The sequence below is a fragment of the Archocentrus centrarchus genome, chromosome 7 (assembly GCF_007364275.1).
Source record: "Archocentrus centrarchus isolate MPI-CPG fArcCen1 chromosome 7, fArcCen1, whole genome shotgun sequence".
NCBI lineage: Eukaryota > Metazoa > Chordata > Actinopteri > Cichliformes > Cichlidae > Archocentrus > Archocentrus centrarchus.
In genome coordinates, this window is record NC_044352.1 from 22,816,703 (window position 1) to 22,841,565 (window position 24,863).

General features: G+C 41.1%; 1 protein-coding gene across 1 annotated transcript in view; it reads right to left on the reverse strand.

The window, feature by feature from the left end:
- Nucleotides 1-8,189: 8,189 nt before the first annotated feature.
- Nucleotides 8,190-24,863, reverse strand: part of pex14 (peroxisomal biogenesis factor 14) — a 42,594-nt gene continuing 25,920 nt past the window's right edge. The window contains exons 5-9 of the mRNA XM_030734809.1: nucleotides 22,346-22,431; nucleotides 20,449-20,551; nucleotides 16,473-16,570; nucleotides 10,885-10,976; nucleotides 8,190-8,740 (exon numbers count right to left, since the gene is read on the reverse strand). Of these exons, the coding sequence (XP_030590669.1) occupies nucleotides 8,281-8,740; nucleotides 10,885-10,976; nucleotides 16,473-16,570; nucleotides 20,449-20,551; nucleotides 22,346-22,431 (839 nt within the window). The 3' untranslated portion in view covers nucleotides 8,190-8,280. The remainder of the gene's footprint in view (nucleotides 8,741-10,884; nucleotides 10,977-16,472; nucleotides 16,571-20,448; nucleotides 20,552-22,345; nucleotides 22,432-24,863) is intronic.

Consider the following 24,863-nt stretch of genomic DNA (forward strand, 5'->3'; position numbering starts at 1 on the left):
TTGCAACCGTGTGCAATGAACTTGTGATCTTGTTTCCTTTGAAATGGTTACTTCAAAGACACGGGCCAGACCTGCAGCCAGTCACAGTCAGTTTCCATCTTCAAAGCGATTTTCATGGGTCAAAACAGCAATAAAATGGCAACAAGGGGGGGGGGAGGGTGTCATTCTGCTATCAGTCTGCTATCAGTTTGCAATTCAACTGGGTCAAGTTGGCAACTACATTCAATCTATTTGTGATAATACATCAATTAACTGTAAACAATGAGACATTTATTGCAACTGCAGAGAATTTCACAGGAACGACTTACATTCAGAGTCGAGTCAGAGCCTCATAAATTTGAAACAAAAATTTGGAAATTGCTCCACAAGTTGCAGGATGGCAATTTAACAGCAAAATGACATAGGCGCTCGGCAACCTTGCTTTTATAACCAGAACACAACCCTCATCTCTCATACAAACATGAAAATAAAGTCAGTGTGTGTGTGTGCGCGCTAAAAAATGTGCCCTGCTATCAGAAACATTTTTGGAATTGTAAACATAAGATTGGCAGGTTTGTAGAAGACTATATTCTTTTCATGTGGTTATTTTAAACCACACACAAATGTAGCTCAAAGCATGCTAATGTGTGGGCCAGGTGAATTTACCTTAGCTGTAGCCTACTTTGCATGCTAATTAGCAAAAGTAGCATTTTAGTGTGATGAACATGTTAAACAAATGGCATACATGGTTTCTGATGTTTGAGAATGACAAGAGGCAGTTCTGGGATCTGCAAACTGATTGACATAGATATTATATCTTGACTGCTTAGTTATAAAGCTGCATTCATAAACTGTATAGATGTTTCTTGGTGACTTTATGCACACAATGCTCGAGAGCCATATTTGTGACACAACCACTGGCCTGCAGGGCTTTGGTCGCTAAAAGATTGCCGCAGTCGCCTGTAGTTTGCAGAGGAGACACTGACTTGTTTGCAAACACTTGCTAACTACTAGCTAAGCACTGTGACGCAAACCAGAAACATATAACGCTCGTCTAGAAGCCGCACAGCCACTCTGATGTTAAAATGCACAACTAGCTAATTTTCCCCTTCATGACAGCAAGTGAAGCTAATGAGCATTCATCATTTAAACACACCAGTTTAAGGTATTTCACTGCTTAGAGTCATGCATTGTTGGGGTCTGGAGCTGCTTTAAGCAACAGGTTGGTGCTGTTTTGACTTGTTTAGTCTTGTACTAAAAGGGACTGTTCAGTTTCTCTGGTGTGCTTTTGCTTGTTTGCATCTTTTTTTTATTATTATTATTATTTTTAATAGACTGGATCACAGGTCCACTGTGAGCGGGGCTAGAGTTAACTGTCCAAATATGGTTAGAAAACAAACAATAAATAAATAAACAAACCAAGAGGGTTTCAAAACGCCAATAAGCAGTGTCACGGTGGCTTTGTCCCTCTGTTTTAAGCAGTCTGTGGTCTTTGTCTGCAGCTTTACAGATTAACCACAGCAAATGTGTAAATGCTAAGACAAATACTGTATAAAGTTAAATAGCCGTGCTAACAGAATGCAAGACCCATTGTGTCTGCAAAAACTGTAAGCCAGTGCTGAACTCTCCTCCCTTTATTTTCTTTTCTGTTCCACATCTCCCCCCTGCCTGGCCACTAGCATGCTTCAGGTGTTCCACAGTCAGGCCCTGTGATTAGTCTAATTTGCACAAATGCTGGCAAGCGTCGCACCTGTTGCCCCTGCGCCGCCTCCAGCCGCGGTCCCTCAGCCGGCTGACAGGCCTTCCCTTGGATAATCCAATCTCTCTACGAGTGCAGGACAAGGGCATTTGTTTTTTTCTACCTCTTGTCTCCCCACATGTTCTCATGGCCACCACGCTCCTGATGGCTCATTACTGGACCATTCATAAATACAGCCAGTACCCACCTCCCTGCTCTTTTAACAGCTTGCTGCTGTTTTCCCTCATTGCCCCTTACCAGCGCTTTCCTTTACCTGTCAGTGAAGTGACTAAAGCTTTCCTTCAGGTTCAAAAGAGGCCTCACAGCCTTTAACATGACAGCCCTCCAGTATCCACATACTCCATTTGGATTTGAAACAGCGCCAGGAGAAAAATCAAGTGACACAGGCCACACAAAGTGGGAGGGTGGGAGGCAGGGAATGTGATCCCACTTGATTGTTGAGAGTTTATATAGCGAGTGATGACAAAGTGCTTTATGACTTTGCGGTGTTCGCTGGGCCCTGCGATTGAAGCCTTATACAGGCAAAGCCCCCTGGTGACCTTGGCTTGTCAAATGTTCTCATTTTCACCAGGAAGGAGCCAGTGTTCAGCGGCCGCTCAGAGCTGGTAAGCTGCTTTTAGAGAGACAGCCGCAGAGAGCTTTTGGAGGTGACCCATGCTTCCTCACATTCACTGCTCAAGTACTTTTGAGGAAATGCATCAGTCAGAGAAAAACCGCTAACCTATGAGCAAATGTAGAATATTCAATAAAAAGAGTACAGCCAGCAGCTCTGCTGTAACTTACTCCAGAGTTTTGAGCCAAATGCTAACATGCTCACGTTAGCATTTAGTAGGAGCTCCATTTTCCTGTGTTTCCTTTTTTTAGTTTAGTATGTTATCATGTGAACCCTAGTAATAAATATAATATAAAGTACATGAGGAAATCTGGAAAAGCTGAAACAGCAACTACTACACAAGTAGACATTTTTAAATTTAAGTTGCCTTATATGAAAAGTCCAAAGATCACTGAAGTCCAATTTGTGCTGAGGGGAACGTAAATGTGTGTACCAAATTGTATGTTAATCAGCTGAAAAGCATTAAAGCCTGCAGTCCAACCCATATTATCTGATCTGATACTTATGGAAGCTTGTCTCAGACATTGGGGGGGGGGGGGATGCCATGCAGAGGTAACTTGAAATTTTTAGGTAGTATCTCAAAATTTGGGGGTTACTGAGTGTCTTGAAATTTCAAGTTACTCCTGAGTATGTCATTATTTCAAGACCTCTAACTTGAAATTTCAAGTAATGAAGTTGAAATTTCGAGATACAGTACATAATGGAAGAAAAGCTTCCGTACATACTTACCTGTAAGAGATTTTGTCAGATTTGCGCTAGTACAAATAGGAGTACACGTAGCATGAGTATGTCTCAATCAGTGTCTCTGTGCTAAGTTACTAGTTTGTGGCATGCACTGGTCAAAGTGTTTGACCAGTGAGACAGACAGATCAATCTCTACTGATAGAGACTTCAGTTTCTAGAGCCACTTTGCTAATGAGGTTAACAACTACACAGAAACACTAAAATATACAAAAGAAACTAAAGTGGCAGAACTTTGATGAAAACATCTTGAAATAATTAAGAGACATCACTGCAGATGGCAATAACATCGTCAGAAACATGGATTCCTATGGAGAAAAAGGATATTTCCAGAGGGGTAAGCCACCCGGCTTTGTTTCCAAAGGTCTGACCACGCATCACATATTGCAATAGATTGCTCCCAGATACATACATGCGTTTGTCCTATCTCACAGGGAAGAGGAAGTGTTAGTTTTTCATCCTCTTTGGGAATTGTCCGTGACCTTTCCAATGCAAATTATAGAACACTTCCCCTTGGAGGCAGATGTTTGGAAACTGGGTGGGGCTTGACGCTTGAAGAACTGGATCTGTGTTGCTAGGATGTAAATTACCCCAAATCAGTGTGATGCAAAAACAAAAACTGAGCCAGGATCAACACTCAAGTAGTCAAGGAGTTTTAAATGAGTGGAGAGGATGTGTGTGTGTGTGTGTGTGTAATGCTGACAGAGCCACGGTAGCCCTCTGCTGCTGCAATGGGCTAACAGCCCTCGCATTGATCCAAGGAGACACTCAGCCCTCTAACCTGCTGAGTGCTCAGTTCCAGTGAACAATGGAGTTCAGAGCGCGTCGATACACTACCCTATTGAGTGCTCTCCGTTTAGCAGCAAGATTGATGAGGTTAAGGCTCCCAACCGGGGAGCCAAATGGTGTCAAAACCAAGGTGTCGCTTTGGACAACCAATGCTTCACCGTTCTACCACAATGAGAGACTCTGGTTAGAGGCTAATATCCCAACTCTAACCAGGAAATACATTTAAACAGTCACACAAGGTTTCTGAAAGGGAATGCAAATTGTTTTGGATGTTGTTGAAGCTGTTAAAATGCAGATGAGAATATGAGGGTAGGATAGATGGCGCTTTCTCGCCTGGAATGCACTGCAAAATCCCCAAGACACAAAACGATGTACAAGCGGATTTATTACTGTAGGTCCCTATAAATCTAAGGTTGGCCTGAACTCCAGGGAGAGGTTAATGGATTACAAAGGGATGTGGTATCAAGCCTCAGAGAAGTTTATACACCTCATCAATATATGAAATGCTATTGATCATTTAGCCTATGATAAATTAAAATCATACATTTGATAATGTATGGCAATATTCAGAATGCCTTGTGCAGATGGAAAAATGCATTTTTCGGCCCATCCGTAGAAAAATGCACATCGAGAATATAACCTGGCAAGGGTTTGATCTGTGATGTCAGTGCTTAGAAGCCCACAGATTCATCAGCAGCCCAAGCTGTACATGTAAAGTCAATGAAAGTTCACAGAATTGTTTCCAGACACTTCCTAAAAGTTCGTTTTTAGATGTGAAATCTTTAGGGAAGAGCAGGTGTGGACTCTGCATCTCACATAGGAGGCTGCTAACCTGCTGAACAGGTGACACAAAGTGCCGTAAAATCCACTCCAGCTTTTTCTGTTTGAAGTGTGACTCCAAGGATAAGCAGCTAGTTCAGTACTTTTTTTTTTTCTTTTTGCAGTGAAAAGGATAAATATCAGATGGCCTTCAATTAAAGGGGGATTCCACCGATGTCTGTAAAGGAGTACTTCTGCATATGTGGAAAAAAAGTTTTATAAAACCTTTGACACTGCAGGGATGAAGCTGCATGAAATGTGATGATAGGCCAGTGAGTCATGTCTACATTACCCACTACTGACACACTTAATGCCAACGACAGTGTCTGCTGATGACTTGCACTGTAGGTAATAGAGGCACCAGGTTTTGACAAGGAATAACAATATGTGAGAAGCCTGTTGGTTTAGTCTGACAGTGTAAAGCTGAGCCCTGACAAGTTCACTCAGATCTGCTAAAATAAACTTTATGGTTTTAGATAAAACTCCTCTCCTCCGGTCATCCCTGATATTTTCTGCCCCACTAATAGTAAACCCATCTCTACATTTTTTTTTTTTTTTTAAAACAATTCAACCTCCAGAGCCAAAAAATGAAACTAAGCCAAAACCTGCAGTTCTCTGAATGGTTACTTGAGTCCAGCTCCAAAAGTGAGTCAACCCCTGTGTTGACTCACAGAATTAAACAGCAGAATTAAATCTGTTTGCAACCAGGTCCAAAAAACTTTTCTGTATACCTAATTTCCTCCTTCATAATGGCTGTACATCAGATTGTTTATCATAACTCACCCACACCTCGAAGTTTTAAAGTTCGAGGTGTGGCCGCTTTGACAGGTGGATGGGCTCTAACTGCTACATGGCTGCTAGAAAACAGACTTGGTGCTGGTGCCTCTTAAAGCATTTTTAATGTATTTATAATATATAAGTATAGTAAACTCTGATTAGAAAAGCCCATGATGATGGCCATAATGCTAAAATCAAAAGCTTCAAAAACTGCTTTTTAAACCAATGGGTGACATCACAGTGGGTTTTTCCATCTTTCATATACAGCCTTTGTTCTCAAAGAAATGAGGGCCCAGAATACCGAATAATTAAATTTTACTATTACCAACTTAATTCCCCCCCCAAAAAAAGCAAAAAAAAAAAAAAGAAAAAAAGACCATTACCATCAGTTTATCATCTGTGCAATTATTGTTCTCCTGCTCTTTCCTTTTGCATCTATTCTTGTGTCACCCAAAAGTCTTTCACCTTCACTGTACTGAAAACAGAATAATAAACCATAGGACAGGCACCGATGAGTCATCTATAAAAAAACGTAACTTCACCCATTTAATGTACAGCCACGTCCGCTCATTTCTGAAGAGAAAGCTGAAAAAAAGTCCCTGCTTTGTCATGCTTTCTGAAAATTAAGTAGAGGGATATGTGCTTACAGTATACATGTATTGTATTGTATTGTAGTATTTTCAACTGGTACTGGAGTGACGGGCAGATTACAGCTTTGAGGAGACCCCACCTCAAAGGAGAAAAAAAAGGCCTAATAAATTATTCTAGTATTCAGAAGACTTTGATTGTGAATGATTTGATATACACACATCCTGTTGCTAAAAAAAGAAAAAAAAAAAAAACCCACAAACTACTTCAAATAGAAATGAGATAATATATGAAAAACCAAACACTGTTACCTCATGTGTAACTGAACACACCACATTAATTCATATAATTAAAAGCACCAAAAATTGAACACTTAAAGAGCAAGTTCTGTGTGATTCAAGTTTTGCAACATAAACATGAAAATCCGAGTAATAGTAGAAATGCCTTTTAATGCGAATGTACAGTGAAGTGTGTGCTGTTGGTTTAAAATGAATAAGAGATTCTTCTTAAGATAAATCAAATTTATTACAGTTACAGCTGCAGTGAAGACAGTGTTCAGTAAGTTACAGGGAAACGACCAGTCACTGAAACTACAGTGGCTCTGAACCATACTCAACACACACACACACACACACACACACACACACACACACAAAAAGGAAAAAACAAACAAAACAAAAATAAAACAGCAAACTGCAATGTCGTCCAATCATTCGGTACAACTTAATCTCGATTCAAATAACTAAACATAATCTGGAGGCCAGGACTGTATCTCAGAAATGTGCGGGGGGTCCCTCTACTTTTTTTTTAGGCGTTCCAATAAAGGCCATGTGATGGAAGTGGAAATGGCACAAGCTGATATCCCTTCTTCTCACTCATGGACTCTTCTTGTTAGCTAGAGACAGAGTGAGTAATTCAATAAGTCAAGTATTCATTTATTACTTTCTTTTTCAATCATGGGGCAATTTTCTTTTACTTCCCCCATCCACCTCCACACTGAGAAAGAAAAAATGATGCGAGTTCTGCAACTTCCATCTGTGGCAGCACTTGTCGTCTTACTGCAGCTTAATTACAAAATATTGGCGCCGTTTTCTGTAAAGATTACTCACTGTAGGAGGCCCTACATAATTTGGACCGGAGGGTTTGTCACAGAAAATAATACAATGCAACTGGGCTTTCTGTATTAGATTTCCGCTTTTAGCCTCCTTGACATTTCAAGCTGCATGAACTAATACATCTGTTATTTGTTGATCATTTGATTATTAACATACTTCACAAACCAAATCAGCTGCCCTGCTGGAGACACAGATACAGCTCAGCAGACAGCCTTCGGTTTTTCTCCCACAAACACGCTCGCAAAGATGCACAATTCAGCCCACAGTGAAAAAGGAAAGCGGGGAAAAAAAACATTTATCTTCCCCTCCTTTGAGCGTATGAGCACTCTGACACCGGCATGGAACAAAGCCCGTCATCACATTCTAATCTCGAATTTCAGGGGTTTTATTTCACCCAAATGCCACCCTGCTGGCCTTGTAAATTATTGACAGACTGACACCAATGCGAAAGGACACATAAAAGAGGCTAAAAGCTCCGGCCCTGGAAGAGCTTGTCCTCTCCTATTGCCATCAACAGGGAGACGAACTCTGCTAATGCTCCACTGGAAGCTCACGGTAACATTGAGACTCAAGTACCACCTTATGATTCCTGACCTACAGATGCACTGTACAGCAGACATATTGTGTGCAGCGCTGCCTCCTTGGTCTGAGTCTTAGTACAATTACAAGGACACCGAAGCAAAGCTGCAGATTATCTGATCAAATCGTGAAAATTAAAAGCAGTAAGTCACACACAGTTAGTACTGCATAAAGGCTGATAAAAATCATTCTGATTTCACTGCTGCTTGTCATTTGTCCTTTCAAAGAAACATCACAACATCGCGCTTGGCTCGGGATACAGTCATTTAGTTCCAACAAAAAGTAAAATGTGGTAACCCGTGTGTCATCAGACACTCCAATGTTTGTCAAGCCTGTCTCTTCTTACACTTGCACTCCTACTCCTCCTCCTGCTCAACATTATGATGTGACAAAAACGAGTGGAAAGAGACAAGAAAGATGGCTTTAAAAAAAAAAAAAAAACACTGTGAGAGCAGGGAGAAACAAAGCTATCAGGGATGAGAGGTGGTGTTCTAAAGAGTGTTTTTGTGCTCTAATGTTGTCTAATCAACTTCGCTCTCATTGCTGGCACCTTCGGGCCGCCTCAGTTTGTCTACCTGTTCATTAATCTGTCCATCCCCACCTCGCCGGTCCTCTGTCTGCATGCTCAGACCCCCCTCCTCCTCTTCTACATGGCTGACATCATCCTCATCTTCTTCCTTCTCCTCCTCCTCTCCTTGCACCTCCATGCGGACCTGGTCCAGGGGCAGCGCTGTGCCCAGGCCCACGGTGCAAATATCTCCATTGATACCATGGGCTCCATCAGGCCCTCCCAGCACATCCTGGGGGCTGTGGAGTCCATTTTTGATGGGGGAGGAGCTGGCGGACTCGTTACTGAGAGGGGAGATGTCACTGCTGCTGTTGGTGTGGTTAATGGACGGTGAGCCAGATGCTGCAGGCGGCTTCAGAGGAATCTGCCACGAGGGGATCTTAGGAACAGCGGGAGTGGAAGGGAACTGTTTCCTGTAAGGGGTGACAAACAACAGTGTTGAACGAAATTAGGCGCGATCACAATTTCATCATAAACCGCGCTGCGATCAAAATGTGTGAAAAGAGCTTTCCCACAAAGTAATCAAGGATATTTGGACATACTATGACCACAAAGCTATGTATAGCTTTCCACGTCAAGTGTTGACTAATCTCACATGTCAACACTAGTTTGCATTTCAGCCACACACTAACCACCCTATGTAATTCTCATAATTACAGCAGAGAAAATGTTTGGGTTTTTTTTTCCTCCCTGAAACAGCCAGATGTTCATCACACCTGGTAAAGATGCTCTAAGATTTTTTTTAATTACACCCACTACAGCTTTTAAGATCAAAAAGACAATGTTGAATGGGTTCAACACTTCTCGGTGCTTAGAAAAAAAACTGTTTGGAGATGATTTGGATCATTTGAACAGGAAAGGAACAAGTTTAGAGACAGATGGTGATACAGAGCCTTTATTTTGTAATTCAATCCTTTGCCAGAAAACTCATTGTGACAGTCAGGATGAAGTCAAGAAAGCAAATGACAAAGGGATTATTACTGATTAGAATGTATGAGGGGAACAAAACAAGCTCAACTACACAGTACTGAGGCAATTTTCATCCTTGCAGGTTTTCTGATGTACACTCTTACTTCAGGCTTCATTATAGACACTAATACATAATCATGCATGCTAATGGGCCTGACTGAGCTGGGCTGTGGCTGACTAGATTGCGGAACAAAGCTGAAAAGAATGAGGGGACGTCTATCGCCACATTCACACAAAAGACCTTGCACTTTTTTTTTTTTTTTTTATTAACAATTATACTGTAGGTACATCTAGACTTTACAATTAACATTATCATTTTGAAATTTATGTCACTGCACAGTTTGTCCATCAGAGCAGCTCCAAATCCATTGTTTATAGCACTCAGTGCTGTCTGCAGCACGTGCAGCAGAGTACGCATCACAGCTGAGAGGGCTGCGGTGCTGAGTGTAGCACCATCTTCATGGACTCTAGGTCATCAACTAAATTGTAAATGACCCTGTGTAAGCATTAATAAACATTAACTCTTATAATATATACAAACAATATGAGACACTCCCTTATCTGTATAGGTGCTGGCCTAAAACAGTTTGGTTTATATGTATGCGTGTTAGGACTCAGACTGTTCAGTTCACAGTTTTTCCATCATTAAACTCATCCTCAGTGTCAGGGTCCTCAGGGTCAGTGTGGAGTTCTACTGTAAGGCCATGAGGTGTCTGCGGGAAAAGATCCAGTGTGTATATCAAGTGCGCGCCAGCATTTGGGAGCGGTCTGCTGCTGCTCAAGGAGACACCCTTACAGTGGATATCTGCCAAATTTAAATTGGACACTGTTTTTTCTTTTTATAGCTTTGGTAAGAGCTTTTTTGATGAGTGTGCAATGATTGCAAAATGCTTTTACAGTTGGACACTTTCTGAGTGTGTAAACTCAGCCCTCCAGGGACAATATGTGGACTTTGAGTTTGGGTCCACTAACTAGCTTTTTCAATCACATCTCACAGCCTTACTCAGCGAACAGGAGTCTTACAATCATGCTTTAGTCATATGATGATGACACCATGCTCAAAGTTAATGTACAACATCTGCACATACCATACAACTGCTGCTTGGTGCGGTATTATAATTACACTTTTTAATACTTGTTTTAATCTGTCAATACATTTTTATTATCCTACACAAACCAAAATAAATTGCAGTGAAATGAAATAACCAGGTGCAAGTGCAAATTTAAGGTGTTGGATGGGCAGATTAAAATTTATTTTAATGCCTGGGTTACAGGAAATGCTGTCAAAATCATATCTGAATAAGAGGTGCCACATGCTAACAAATCATTTGTGCTTTACAAATCAAATTACATATCATGCTGATGGTGCTTTGCCCCTGTTTAACACTGTCACACAGTTCAAATGGACTACATTAAGGAACTCAAACTGGCACAAAACCACTAAATCCTACACCACACACACACACACACACACACACACACACACACACACACACACACACACACACACACACACACACACACACACACACACACACACACACACACGGACTGTTTCATGTGACAGGGGTCAGGGTAACTTTGTTACCTGCTGAGCAGTAAGCCCTTCAAAGAGATGATCTCAGCCTTCAGCTCTCCCACTGTTTGGCTGTCCAGGATGCGGCTCGTTGAAGACAACGCCTGTAGGAAAAACACAAGTGAAACACACACAACTGTCAAAAACACACACAACTGTCAAAAACACACACGTGAGCATTGTTCAGGTCACATGCAGGGTTTCAGCACAATGTCAGCTTTCTGTAGTACTTTCAACAGCTCCTCTGTGCTTGATTTCAACGATACGAGTTAATAAAAATGTTCTTTAAAAAAAAAAAAAAAAAAAAGGACCGGCTGGGTAAACAAATATGGTAGATGCAAATGCTAAAAGCCACATGTTTGTGTGTAGTCAGGTCATCCATCACCATAACAACCTCACAACTGCCGAGTGCCGGTGATGACAAAAAAGGACAAACAATCTCACTGCCGCCACCTTTATGGTGCCAGAAAGTCCAGTGAGCGTGAATCATGCTGTTTTTACATAATTTTCCATACTATCTAGAAAAGATTAGGCCAGTGTGCAGTGTTTTGGATAATGACTATCTTGAACAATAGCCACATTCATGAAGGCAGACCAAAGCTTAGCAGTTTGTTTTGTTCTTTTTGTCTTTTATCAAAGGCATGTGTGGTCAAACACACACACACACACACACACACACACACACACACACACACACACACACACACACACACACACACACAGTGGTGCAGCATGAAATGTTAAAGGGTATAATGGAAAAGTATTTGAATGGCAAATTGCTGCTGAAAATCTGTCTCTGCAGCACTTTTTTTAAGGAACAAGCTGGACTTTGACTCAGGGAGCTGTAAAATTGGGAGTTTTGATAAAGTCCTGGAATGATAAAACTGCTAAACTGAATAACAAACATGAAACTTAAACAAGGAAGAACTTGCGGGGCCGTGCCTGCTTACACCTGAAGGAGATGTTTTCATTGGGGGTTTCAGAAGGCATCAAATAAAGATTTACAAAGAAGGGAAAATACATTTATGTTACACAGAAGTACACACTTTTATTCTGCAACCTAAAAAAAAAACAAAAAAAAAAAAAAAAACATTTTTTGGAAGAACTGCTCACAGATGTACACAGCCTGTGACGAGGTTGATTAGCGTGCATTATCTGACCACGAAGATGTTTTGGATCCCATTAAGTAGATAACTCCATTCTCAGTCTATTCATACATACAAAATACAAACATGTGCAAGAGCGGGAGGATAAACTGGTGAGACCAGAGGGAGTAGAAGGAGCAGACAAGGGAAAAAGTGGGATAAAAGAAAAGTAAAAACTGTAATTAAGACTCTCCTGACTCACCAGAGGAAGCTTGTTAGGAAGCGTGGACCCCCTATCGAGGGGAGAGGGATAACTTGGACTCTTTCGCTTGTAATTAAATCTAAGAGAAATTAATTGAATCACATCTGAAAGGGATCAGACTCATTTACAGTGGATGGAAGGAGGCAGAGGAGGAGAAGTGAACGGAGACTGAAAAGGAGGCGAGGGGGGAAGGAGGTTTTTTTCTTTTTTGGGGGGCTCTTATCACTCCTAAACCTCGCTGATAAGGAGTCGTGTTTTAGAGGTGGTGCATTGGAGGCCTGCTGAAGACACTCTTATTACAGCCGTCACCTCATTAGAACCATCTTAATCCCTCGCCTCCCCAAGGCACCCGTATAATAAGGCTGAATTCTGCTTCTCTCTCATTTTATGATGGGAAAAAAAATTAATTGCTGTGTAGGCTGAGCTAAAAGATTTCCAAGGTGCAGAATCAACTCAAGAAAAAGGGCAGATTACTCCAAATAACTGAATTGTAATGATTTCTATATACTTATGTCATAGAACATTAGAAAAAAGGCTTTAGAGCAGACTTGTTAACCACCAGCTACATACATAATATGCATTATCTACAGAGCAGCGCCATATAATATCTCACATCAAGGCTTGTCACACAACACTAACTCTGACATATGTCTTATTAAGTCTGAAGAAACCTAATTAAATGTTGGGCCAGGACTGGATTTCAGCTCTGAGATACATTATGTCAGTATATATATTATATATATATATATATATACACACACACACACACACACACATTGTGTAAGAATTGTGTGTTAAGTGCACTTGGTGTTTGGGTGGAGGCTGAGTGGTGGGGGTATCAGTGACTGCAGAGAATTGAAGTATGCCTGCTTTAAAAGCCCCACCTGAAGTGCTGACACATGTCCAATAGACCGCACAAGTGTGTCAGTTGTGATCTTTTAACAAACTGCTGATCAAAATATTTAACCGCAGCAATTCCTCAGCAGCTTTGATTACAAAAGCATCTTTTAAGAGATACTTCCAGCTCTTTGGCTATTACAATGCACAATCCAAACTGTGCACTATTATTTTACTGGTAATACACAGAGGCAGTAGACGTTATTAATTTTAAATGTATTTTGATGTGCTGCTTTTATATGCTGCATTTTGCTGAAATGCTTTTCTTATGTAAATGCATACATCCTTGTGTTTTCTATTGATTTATATATACTTCTATAACCAATTTATATATATTTTTTGAGACTCAGATACTAAATTTGTAACTAAACTGACTTTTTTGCCAAAATTGTTCCATGTGGACATGTGCTGCTGCATGTAGAGCACTGGCCTTCCCTGGGTGAATAATATTTCTTTCACTTCGTTAACACAAATATGTAATTTGCTAAACTTCTACTGTAGCCATTAACAGGCCTTATATTCTGAACGCTATTTCTGGTGTTTTTCTTTGTGTTCTAAAACAAATCTTCAGCCACTCTCTATCTCATGTTTGCTTTTTATTGCACTTCCTGGTGTACAGGTGCAGGGCTCTAAGGGCTCTGTGTGGCCTAAGGAGTGGAGAACATAATTCTCCACTTGGCACTGCAAATCGCAAAGAGCATTATGCATAAACAAACAACCAAAAAAAACCCAAAACAAATAAACTAACCAACCAAAACCCAAATAACACAAAGTCAATCTAGCAGAGAGGTGCCACCTATTAAATTATCAACCACCACTGTGCTGGATGGATGTGGTTTCTTTTACTATGTAAATGCTGCTCAAAGTAAAGATTTCCTCTAACTGGTTTAAAAGCCGTGTAACTAATGTGTCTCGGGTGGATGTGCGCGCGACGAGGTCGGCCCATTTCTGCTGGTTAACTAAGTGCTTCGGGAAAAAGAGGGGAAAAAAAGAAAAATATATATTACAAGCAAAGAAAAAAGACCAACTCTAGCAGCACCCAAGGATGGCAGCGCATCTGGCTAAATGAAGATAAATGCCTGTGGACCATTAGCAACAAGATAAGATCTTTAACAAGCCTTGTTTAAGAGTGTCTGAAGGCAAATTAATTCACAGTTATTCCGCCGGCAGACAGTGTGTTTTCTTGTAACACATGTATATTTATGATGGAATTAGCTTCAAAAGGAAGTCCCCAGAGGAGTGTTTTTGAGTGGAAACACTGGTACAGTGCAATTGATTTCACTCTATTTATGCACTTTCCTACTGGCAGTTCGTCTTACGTAAGCCAAAGAGACGGTTTCTAATCTTCTATGTAGTATCCACTAATAAAGAGAGCCATCAGTGAGTTGAGACAGCAGGGCAAACACAGTTAACAGGCAGATTTGTAATGATAATAGAGCAGAAATAGACTTGGCTGTTTAACATCAGGGATGAATCATCCTGAGGCAAATCTATGCTTAACACCAGTGGTAGAATAGAACAGCGTGTCTTTATAGGATCGTTTTAACTGAGAGAACAGTGAAAAAGAGAGAAACTGTCCCAGGCTCTCAAGTCTGGAAATGTGCAGAATCAGCCCGTCTTGTGTGTGTGTGTGTGTGTGTGTGTGTGTGTGTGTGTGTGTGTGTGTGTGTGTGTGTAAACTCACTTCCATAATGAGGTCCCCAGTTTAGGGACAGTAGACGCGCTCCGCAACTGAGCGGTTTCAGACTACGAGAAATGTTTACTTAGCAGCTGAGGAAACAGAAGTCTCCATGTGTTCTGGGTTAAAGGCACATTTCCGCGTTGAGAGGTATAATTGCTAAGCGTGGCGCGCTTTGAGCAGTGTGGTGAAGCAAACCCTGAAAGCCACAAACGGTGAATGATAAGTAGCTCCCCAGCTCCAACATGTGTTTCTCATCAAAAATGCCGGACCTGAAAACAATTTTCCAATTTCCCCCACGGCCCGAGACAACAGAGGGGCCTCGTGCCGACTCGCAGGGAAAATTTAAGATCAACACTATAACTATAAAGCAGAGTTTATGATTTGTTTAATGGGTGTTTTGATGGGAAATATACTTTTTATACACTACTGCTGTCCAACAAGGCACTCATAGCAAATGAAGGGGTTACTTTTTAATCCAATCTGTGATTTAGAGATAAATAAAATAAATAACATTGCTTTGTGCTGGAAGAAACTCATTGTTTAAATTACACAGTTCTGTTTCAGACTAGCATGGGGTCAAATCAGATCACAGCTCCCATCACACACGCTGACTCAGTGCATCAATGTGTTTGTTCTACACTACACAAAGACAATGTGCGGCTCAGATCCTGAAAGAACAAAAAAAAAAAAAAATGAGCTATGAGTCTTCAGTTTTTGATGAACCCCGTCCAGGGAAGTTATCCATATTTTTCTTCCTCGTTTGTGCTGAAGCAGATGTGTCCACATATGTTTTCCTGCCATATCCAGATGCTGCAGTTACACACCCATGTGCTTAACAAGCTGTGGACATAAAACATTGTCTAAGATTGTCTCTTCCAAGGCAATTTTTAGAGCCCAGAGATCATAAAGCAATTTATGAGCACCGTTATAAAAAGCAAGCAACATTTCATCCCTGCACATAAGTTTTAGAACAATCACTCAGTCCGATTCTCCTAAACACTTACAATTCTGAGGAGATTATGGACACAGTCTATAAAAAAATCAAGGCAAAGAGGAACGATATGGTTAAAGATTATGGTCCCATGATGAGCTGCACCTTATTTTTTTGTAGCTTGTGTTCTGATGATATACAGTATAATAAGGCTGTCTGTCTTGGGTAGTTATGACTCAAAGATTTTAGTACACAGAGGCCTCGAGAAAACCTCCTCCCTCTCCTCATCAATCTGGAGATTTCAAGCTGCAACCTCACGTTTACGGAGCTCTTCTGTAATTCCGAAGTTACTGCCTGTCTAGCTTTCCTCAAAAACATCAATCACAAAATAACAGACCTTTAAAAAGGTGCGACCCGTAACTCTGATGTCCAAACTGCAGCATGGCCTCAGTTATTATCAGTACCACAAAGTTGTTTGATCACACTGATGGTAGCTCACAATAATGAATCAAAAACATGTTCTTTAATGGGTGGACAGATTAAGCTTTAATTTAATACTAAAGTGGCCACTTCTTAAGGTAGTACATGTTCTAAAAGCTGACCAGCAAAACCAGGGAAAGCAGAAGGTAATGCAAACAAGTTATTGGGTACAGTGTCAGATTTTTAACTCAATATTGGTAAATCTAGCAAACTGCTGGTGGTGTCAAGTTCAGGATACTGAGTTTCTCATGAGGTGCTACCGACCTGCGCTGAAGTCAGTTCCTGGGAGAGGTCCTGGATTTTCTGCTGCTGCTGCACCAGAACCTCCTGGATAGAGAGCAGGGTCTGCTGCAGCTGGCTGACTGTGAAAAATGAGCAGAGTAAGAGACACTAAATTTATTTCAGTTTGTCTTTAAAGGGGGGGGAAAAAAAAAAGAAAAAAAAAAAGACAGTTTCATGTTTTACAATGATGTTATTTTGTTGATACAAAACTGAACATTTTCTTTCCATGATGACAAAACTGATGGGACTCAACTTGAGTCACTGATCAAAGCGGCCCTCTAAGAATTGCAATCAAAGCTAATACCGGGTAACTTTAGTCGCAGCTTTTTGGTCCGAGGCGTTGGGGGTAGATAGTGGGAAGGAGGGGGCACATAGGATGGGAGGTATTAATCTCTAGTGTCTGAACTTAAATCAAATAACAGTCTCTAACCTTCCATTATCCACCCAGACACTGCCTTCTAATGCATCTTTAAATCCTCAAACGATCAACAAAGGAAAAAACAAGGCTCTCATTTGGGAGGAGGCTGCCAGACAAAATGTCCCCCCTAATCCTAATAAATATTGTTCTTTTTCCATTGACTTTGAAGATTGAATTAGTTCAAGTGTTGGTGTTGGAGGAAGGTGTATGATTTCAAATAACACCAGGCACAGTTTGTTGCCCCTGCTTCCAGTCACGCGTGTATTACCAAACAATGCATTAAGTTTCCCCGAGCTGATTATATTGCAGAAAACCAATAAACATTCATATAAATCATGGGCGTGTAAAGTGTTAAATCAAGCCTAATAGGATTACCATCAACAGATATTGTGGCGGTCCACTGCTGAGGTTGTCAGGCCAATGGTTAAAAGCCTGTGCTGCAGCCGGCTGGACGGGATGTAAAGAACCCTGCTCTCACATTAACCCAGGCCAGGACAAAAGACAGAGCCTAGCTTTGGAGCTGTGTTTCTTTTGAAAAACCAGCACAGACAAAATATTTGATCTTTCAAAGACACTAATATCTTGCAGTGACACCTGTGTTTAAATGGGTGGAGTTGTATCAATATAGGTGGGGTGCTGAAACGTTTGATCTTTTCATGCTTTCTACAGAATACGAGTTTGAGCAGGATTGTCGGTTGGGGCCTGAGACTTTAGTGCAAACAATTTCAGTTTCTTAGTCGGTTTTGTGATCTGGAGTGCGACCAAGCTTTCTGAAGAAGGTAATAAAATTAAATACTGTGGCAACCCGTGCTTAAAAAGGTGTTACTATGACGGGGTGTGCACTTTAAACCAAGAGCTGGCCTATTAGTCTGCGATTCCACCTTACCACAAAACGGCTTATCCAGATGTGTGGGTCACTCTGCCAGCCTATAATGCTGCACCTCCTGAATTACTATCGGCACCGCTTTTTCAGCCATCCACAGCTCAACTCTTTTAATGTCTCTCCAGAAAGTTGACTCTTTTGTACTGCTTAGACACTCAGGCAAAAAATGGATAACTCCTTATTCCCAGTTATCACAGATATGAAGCCAGGAATATTAATAAAGTCAATGACTTTGGCCAGGCATGAATCAGAAGGAGGCTGTAGCTGTGATGTGTGTGCATGCATTTGTCTGAGAGAGAATCAGAGACGAGATGATGTGTGGTGCTTGCAGCTGCTGTGAGAGGGATGCACATTGTGCATTCAGTAAATTATTCAGTAAATACCTCAATATAATGTACACTACATATGTCCAGGCCCGTCTCTGTCTTTAATGGCCAGCTGGTCACCAATATGGCTCCCACCAACAAAGAGTGCCCAAACAGCCGCACAATTCCATTACAGCCTGGGCACGCTGAAGTAGTTCCAAGATCCATTCATTAATTGTCTGTGTGAAGTTGTAGGCAAATCATAATGGGAGTCAAGGCCCTTACTCTTGAGCTGAGGCTGGCGAGAGAGACTAATGTAGTCCCCATTCAAAAGGATACATCACCTCATTGCGCCTGGCACTAGAGAAACACATGAACTTTAACAAAAGGGGGTTCAAGCAATTGGCAGCAGCGAGGCAGTCGGTCGCTATTACTCAGTGCAGAGAGGAGCGAGAGGGAGAGGAAGACAAAGAGAAAGCAGGGGGAGAAAACTCTCAGTGTAATTGCAACCCCTCTCCCCAACTGTTAACTACAACAGTCATTAACTACAATAGCAGTGTGGCTACTGCAGTCATAGCAAATTAGTTCCCCGTATTGGCTGAAGAAAAGACCTGTTTTTTTTTTCTCCCTTCTTTTTTTCTCCATTTAAAGTCTCACCTTATCACATATAAAAAAAAAAAAAAAAAGACTCCCGCTGAGAAATCCTGTCTTTGGTCGCAAACAAAACAGGGTTTGCAAGTTGGCAAATCTCCAATCAGTGACAAGCAGCGCAAGAACGGGCAGTGAAGTAGCCAGAGGAAATGTGTTTGCATAGTTGGGAGAAAATGACCATAAAAGAGCATATATTTGTTAATCAGATTCAGGGTGGCACACCTCGCACGCGATCCCACACAACTGCAGCCCTCCACCTACCTTAGCCAGCCAGAAAACAATAGCATGGGTGTGACCAGATAAAATGATAACAGCCATATTTTCATCTACATTACGCTGGTCCGTGACAGGAGACGTAAACTCAAATTCCCAATTTGTTTTCATTTGGAGATGATGGGAAAATCAAACAAAGGATGCCTTTATTTAAATGATATCAGATCATATGCATAACTCAAGTTTGGCTGCTCTTTGCCTCTCTCATGCTAAAAATCTACAAAAACACAGGTCTCTCAGCAGTTTAAAAAAAAAAGAAAAAAAAAAGAGCTTTCTATAGAACCTGGAAAACAAATGAGCTAAGTCCTTTACTAACACACCCATTTTAGAAGTAAAGAAGTCCTGAGGTAAAGGTTTTTGGGGTTTTTTGTTATCTTGGCTCATACTCGATACAGAAAGTGGCAAACAGCTCTTTTACAAATAATGTATGAATTTCAAAAAGGAAATAATTTGATTAAAAAGACATCAAGATTTAGCAGATCATATTTTAGACACAAGAGCCAATAACTTACCTAAACAGTGCGAGTTTCTTTTAAAAAAAAAAAAAGCTTAAAGTTTCATTTAATACTCTATAAGCTTAGATCATATAGAACCCCAAAATGTTTAACTTAAAGAGTCTTGAAAAGCATTTTAGAATTAAAGCGTCTTATTATTACTAAAAAAAAAAAAAACTAAACAGTACACTTTGACAGAGCTACCTGTCTGAAATGGGGATTGGTAGCTTTCCGGTGAAAAACACACTCCAGTTCGACACTACTGCTAACGAGACCAAAGTTTCTCGGAGTGCCTCTCTCATTTACGCCTCCCTGGATTTTTTAATTATACTGACGAAGAGCTCGGAAAACATCTCTCTCCCCGCTTCTTTCTCTCCCTCCACGTCTGACAGCCAGGTTGAGATTCCTCACCTGTCCAACATGGGAGCCGCACCTGTCACCATGCACTTAATCACACTAGGCCCAGTGCTGAGCCCAGACGCCACACAGTGCCACTGTGCCGCGCACACATCATACACACAAACACAAACAGACACATACACGCACACAAAATTAAAATGAACTTTATGCCCACCTATGGGGAAGAGGGTGGAGGATGATGATGATGGCGATGGAGGTTTGGATGGGGGTGAAGTTGGTGCAGGGCGGGTGGGTGGAGGGGGGGAGATGGATGGAAGGGGGGAGAGAGAAGGGATGGGTGGGGTGGAAGAAAAGTTGTCATTTCCCAACTCCTCATTAATATTCCGAGGTTAAGAGCTTTTCAGCGAAACGTAATTAATTGAGCCCGAGCCTGACAGTAAACAAGCAATTTCAAATTAAAGCGAAATGACAGCGGCGTCATTTGTTAAAAACGTGCAGGGCCCCCGATTTTGGCGACAGATAAATGAGGGAAAATGTTAAGGAGGGAGAAAGTGATGAAGATATTAATCTTCACCTGTCTGTGTCAGCGTGCCACTCATTGCCGCAATGTTGCTTTCCATCCTCTGCAGATGCTCCTTGTCCTCTCGGCTTCCCATAATGAGGGGAAGGATGTATTTCTGCAATTAAAAGCATGGCACAATATTACACGTCTCTCTGGTGGATAGGGGCAGAAAGATGAGGAAAAGACAGGGCCACCTAGACGAGGCAGTCCAGGGTCAATGGCATTGTTTTATTGGGCTTGTGCGTCACTGTCTAAAGTGCATGATTAGGTGCAAAGATTTCTACAGCAGATGATAAAATAAGTGTGTACACACTGAAACTATTAGTAGGTAAGAAAATCAACAACTGTGATAACAGATTAGTCATTTCAAATATAAAGCAGAAAAGTAAAAAAAAACAAAAAACAAAAAACTGCTGTTTTTCTAACCAAGTAGCTGTGAGCCTGAAAGCATATTTTGAGCACCATAAAAAGAATGAAACTGTGAAAAGGACGGTAAAAATAAGAGACCAGCCTACAGGGAAAAACATGGTGGTGAACACTGAAAATAGTCTTCCAAAACCAAAAACAATGTCATGCTGTTCATCATCTCTGCCACTAAATAAACAGAACTCTACCAAATGATATGTATGTCTGACAGCCAAATGAGGATGTTTGTTATCCAGTGAGAAGGTTATCCAGACGAGCAGCTCGCAAGCGTCTCGCTCGCTCCCTTTCATGTGTGTTTCATGTAAAGTTAATGTCCACGCATGCATTTAGGGAACCACTGAACTGCCTTAAAATCTTATGTGTATTTGTGTTTGTTTATTTGCTTTTAAGGCTGAATAAGTGCCAGTTTCCAGCTCTCTGCCAGGTTTTCTCTCCAGCTCAGGTGGCAGGCAGCCACACCAGTGGAAGTAATAAACACTTTTTAGAGAAAAAGATTAAATGGGTGTCAACACGTGGTAATTAATAAGTGGGTTGCTGGGAGTGTGGTGTTTACAAGGTGCACCATAACATAAATAAAGTATGGGCACAAGCCTGGACATATGGTGCGACTGGCGCTACACTCTTGTGACATGACAGCAACCTGTGCTGTCCCACCAGGGAATCCCACCTCCCAGGCGACCAGTGGCTGGCAAATGTTGAAGCATGTGGGAAACAGTGGACTGGTACAGTCCCTGAATGTGCAGTCATATGAAAGAAGAAGGAAATAATGAGACGAAACAGGATCTAAAGGAAAGCAAGTGCATCTGACATGGTCAGCAGGGCAATATGTACGTACATGGTACGTGCTCCCTTTCTCTTTCCTCCATACACAAAGGAGAATGGCCCGTCATCTAGTCCAAGAGCTACTGCTAAAGCTCCTGTCCTCCTTTAAAACAAGAGTAATGGCTTCCACATGCCACTCAGACTACTACTAACAGCCACTATGGGATTAATGTCAGCAGGGACAAGGGGCCTCCTGAGCTCATGTTCAAGGGCTGCTAAGCCTGATTTTTTAAAAAAACAACAACAATAAACAAACAAAAAAACAGGGTATTATTTTTAGACTGTAGAATAAAAAAAAGATTGTTGTGTGCAGTGTTGGCAGATGTTTTTTTTAAAGCAAAAAAAAAATATCTATTTGAGAGGAGGAGGGAAGGGAAGTTAAAAAGGCGGTGTTCAAATGACATGATTTGACATAAAGCAGAGTAGCTTTAATAACAAGACCAAAGTGATGTTACATACTGCAGAGGCGCCTTCTATTCTAGCACCATAGTTCATCATAAGCTGATGCCAACCAATTTCAATGTGATATAAGGAGAGGCAGTGCAGACAGATGTCAGGATGCAGTGTATTAACTGCACAACAATTGGTTACATTAAAAAAAATAAATAAATAAATAAAAAAATCACTGAGAGCATAGGCAAAAGGAGGTTGTGTAACTTGCCTTGTAAAGCTGATAAAAACAGAATGTGATGCCCCCCATAATGATGGCAAGGGCACCGTAGTCTCTCCACCTGCAGCCTGCTGGACCTGGAAAAAGAAATAGAACAAAATTTTAAGCTTTGGAAATGAATATGCACTACTTTCCCTCACTGTGTTAGTGTAACCTGTAGCTGTACTAAGTATTTGATTTGCAACATTAAAAGTATTAGCTTTTTTTTTGTGAATTCTCCTTTGTACAATTAAACATTTAATACAACTCAAGTAGCGCTTCTTTCCATTAACAACCCCTGTGATAAGTCTAGAACACTTGCCTGTCATTGCAAGTAACACACTGTCCTTGGTTTTGTTTTGGCAGGACGGCCACAGCGGCTCTGATTAGTGGCACTACAGCTTATTCTATAGCTCCTGATTACAGCTGAGACTGTTGTGCCACTGATTTTTTAAAAGGGTCACTGATCTTCCAGTATCCTTTTCTCAGAATCACATTTTCCAGTTCTTTTCCACGTAGAGCCCTCATGGAGACATGCATACCCAGTAGAAACAGACCATAAATGCAAAACTAAGAAAGTTGTGGCGTTTACGGGTTATTTTGTAACCATATTAATGCAGTTAGGTCAAATGGAAATCACAGGTGATGTCAGTTTTGGTTCAGTAATCAAAGACTACATAACTTGTGTACCGGTAATCACAAGTGTATTCACTTTTGTTGCATTTAATTTTTACTTAAGAGGTCTGTGTTTGTAATATATTTTGGTTTTGGTAAGTCCTAAATGAAAACACTTCACTCATTAAGTTATTGAGAGGTGATACAAATTTAAAATGCATGACATAACAGATCATTTGGACAACAATGCTTAAGCCTAGAGAAAACAAACAAACAAAAAAGGACTGCTTATTGTGCTTTTCTATTAAAGGCTATCACTGCCTTCCAATGGTAACCTTTTTTATTTATTTATTTTATTTTATTTTTTTTGGGGGGGGGGGGGTATGATGTTTATATATAAACCTTCAAAAATAAACAGAAAGGTAAGAGAGTGTGTATTTGTGTGTTTAGAAGTTGCTGTCTTGCTGAATGACAGATAATGTGAAAGTGTGTCATTGTGCAAGCTGTCATCTGGGTAGGCCAACTGTCTGTCAAGGTGGAAATTCCCCTCTTAAGAAGAGAGGTATTCAACTGAAAATGTCACTAAACAACAAACAGGTCTTGGGGAAATATATGAGTTTTTCTTTATTTACTCTGGTGGGGCCAAAATGAATAGGAAATTATTAGAGGCTAGGCCACTAAAGCACACCATTGATATTCTATTACAGGTCTGATTTCACCTAATGGGTTATGTGGTACATGTTTACTGGCTTGAAGTAAGTAAACCAGATTGATTTTGTGCCTTAGCACTTGTGTGATTTTTACATGCAAATAAAATGAGAGACCCACTGTCATACAGGACTATATGGTATATTTTCAAGGTGAATGCTACTTTATTCTCCATACTCAAGGGCACATTTCATTGCTTCTGCAGCACACTGCGATGAACCTGTAACCTTTCCTATCGAAAATTTTGAATCAATCTCCAACATCCATATGGTAACCACATAAATTTGGGTCTTCATCAACATTATAGCGGCGATAGACTTGTCACCTATCCCAGAATACCACGGCATCTGAAAGGCCTGGAAGTCCTTGGGATAGGTGTTTGACCCTGAGCGAGCCTCACTGCATCACCGGGGGTCTTCACTTTCTCTTTCCTCCTCTTTAGGTCCTTTGATTCTTTCCTGTCTCTCCCTTTTTCTACACCACTTCCACTCTGCCATCTTCTTTTTTTTTTTTTTTTTTTATTTGGTCACTTAAGCTGTGGAACTGTGGTCTCCATCCCCCGTTTTTCCAATCTCCTCTCAAATTTATTGGGTTCAGTGGAGGCCTTCCTGTCCTTCTACCGTGTGGAAATAGAGATCAGAGTATCCATTACTTCGACAGAGATGGATGCGGGTCCCTGTGCACCGTCCCCATAAGAAGGACATCAAAGGGAGGTAGCCCCCTCTTTTCGGCATGACCCCCCATACAAGACTCTGCGCTCTCACCTCATTATGCAGTTCCCTTATAGCCGTTTTGATATAAAACCCTCCACTATGGACAGAGAGCTGCGAGTCTTCCTAACTACATGGCCATCCCATCAACATCGCATTCATTACAAAACATGAGATGCTGGGGGAGTCAAGGACAGTGTGGTAATAAATGAGGGTGGAATACATCTGGAATCATTGTCATATGGGTTAAGCATTACGCGGACTTCATTCTGCATTGGTAAATCAGTGGACAGCACTCATAACCTCCTGAGGTAATAAAGATACAGGTTGTGGTGTGGGGTCTTGCCAGGGGGGAACCCCTTGAAACAGAATGGCAAGAGACTTCATAAGCTTGTACTTATCTTCCCGGTGTCTGAATTCACAGTGAAGGAAAATGTCGTACGGCACACACAACTGTAAAACTTGCAAAGAGTGAGGTATCTGGGGAGCTACAGATA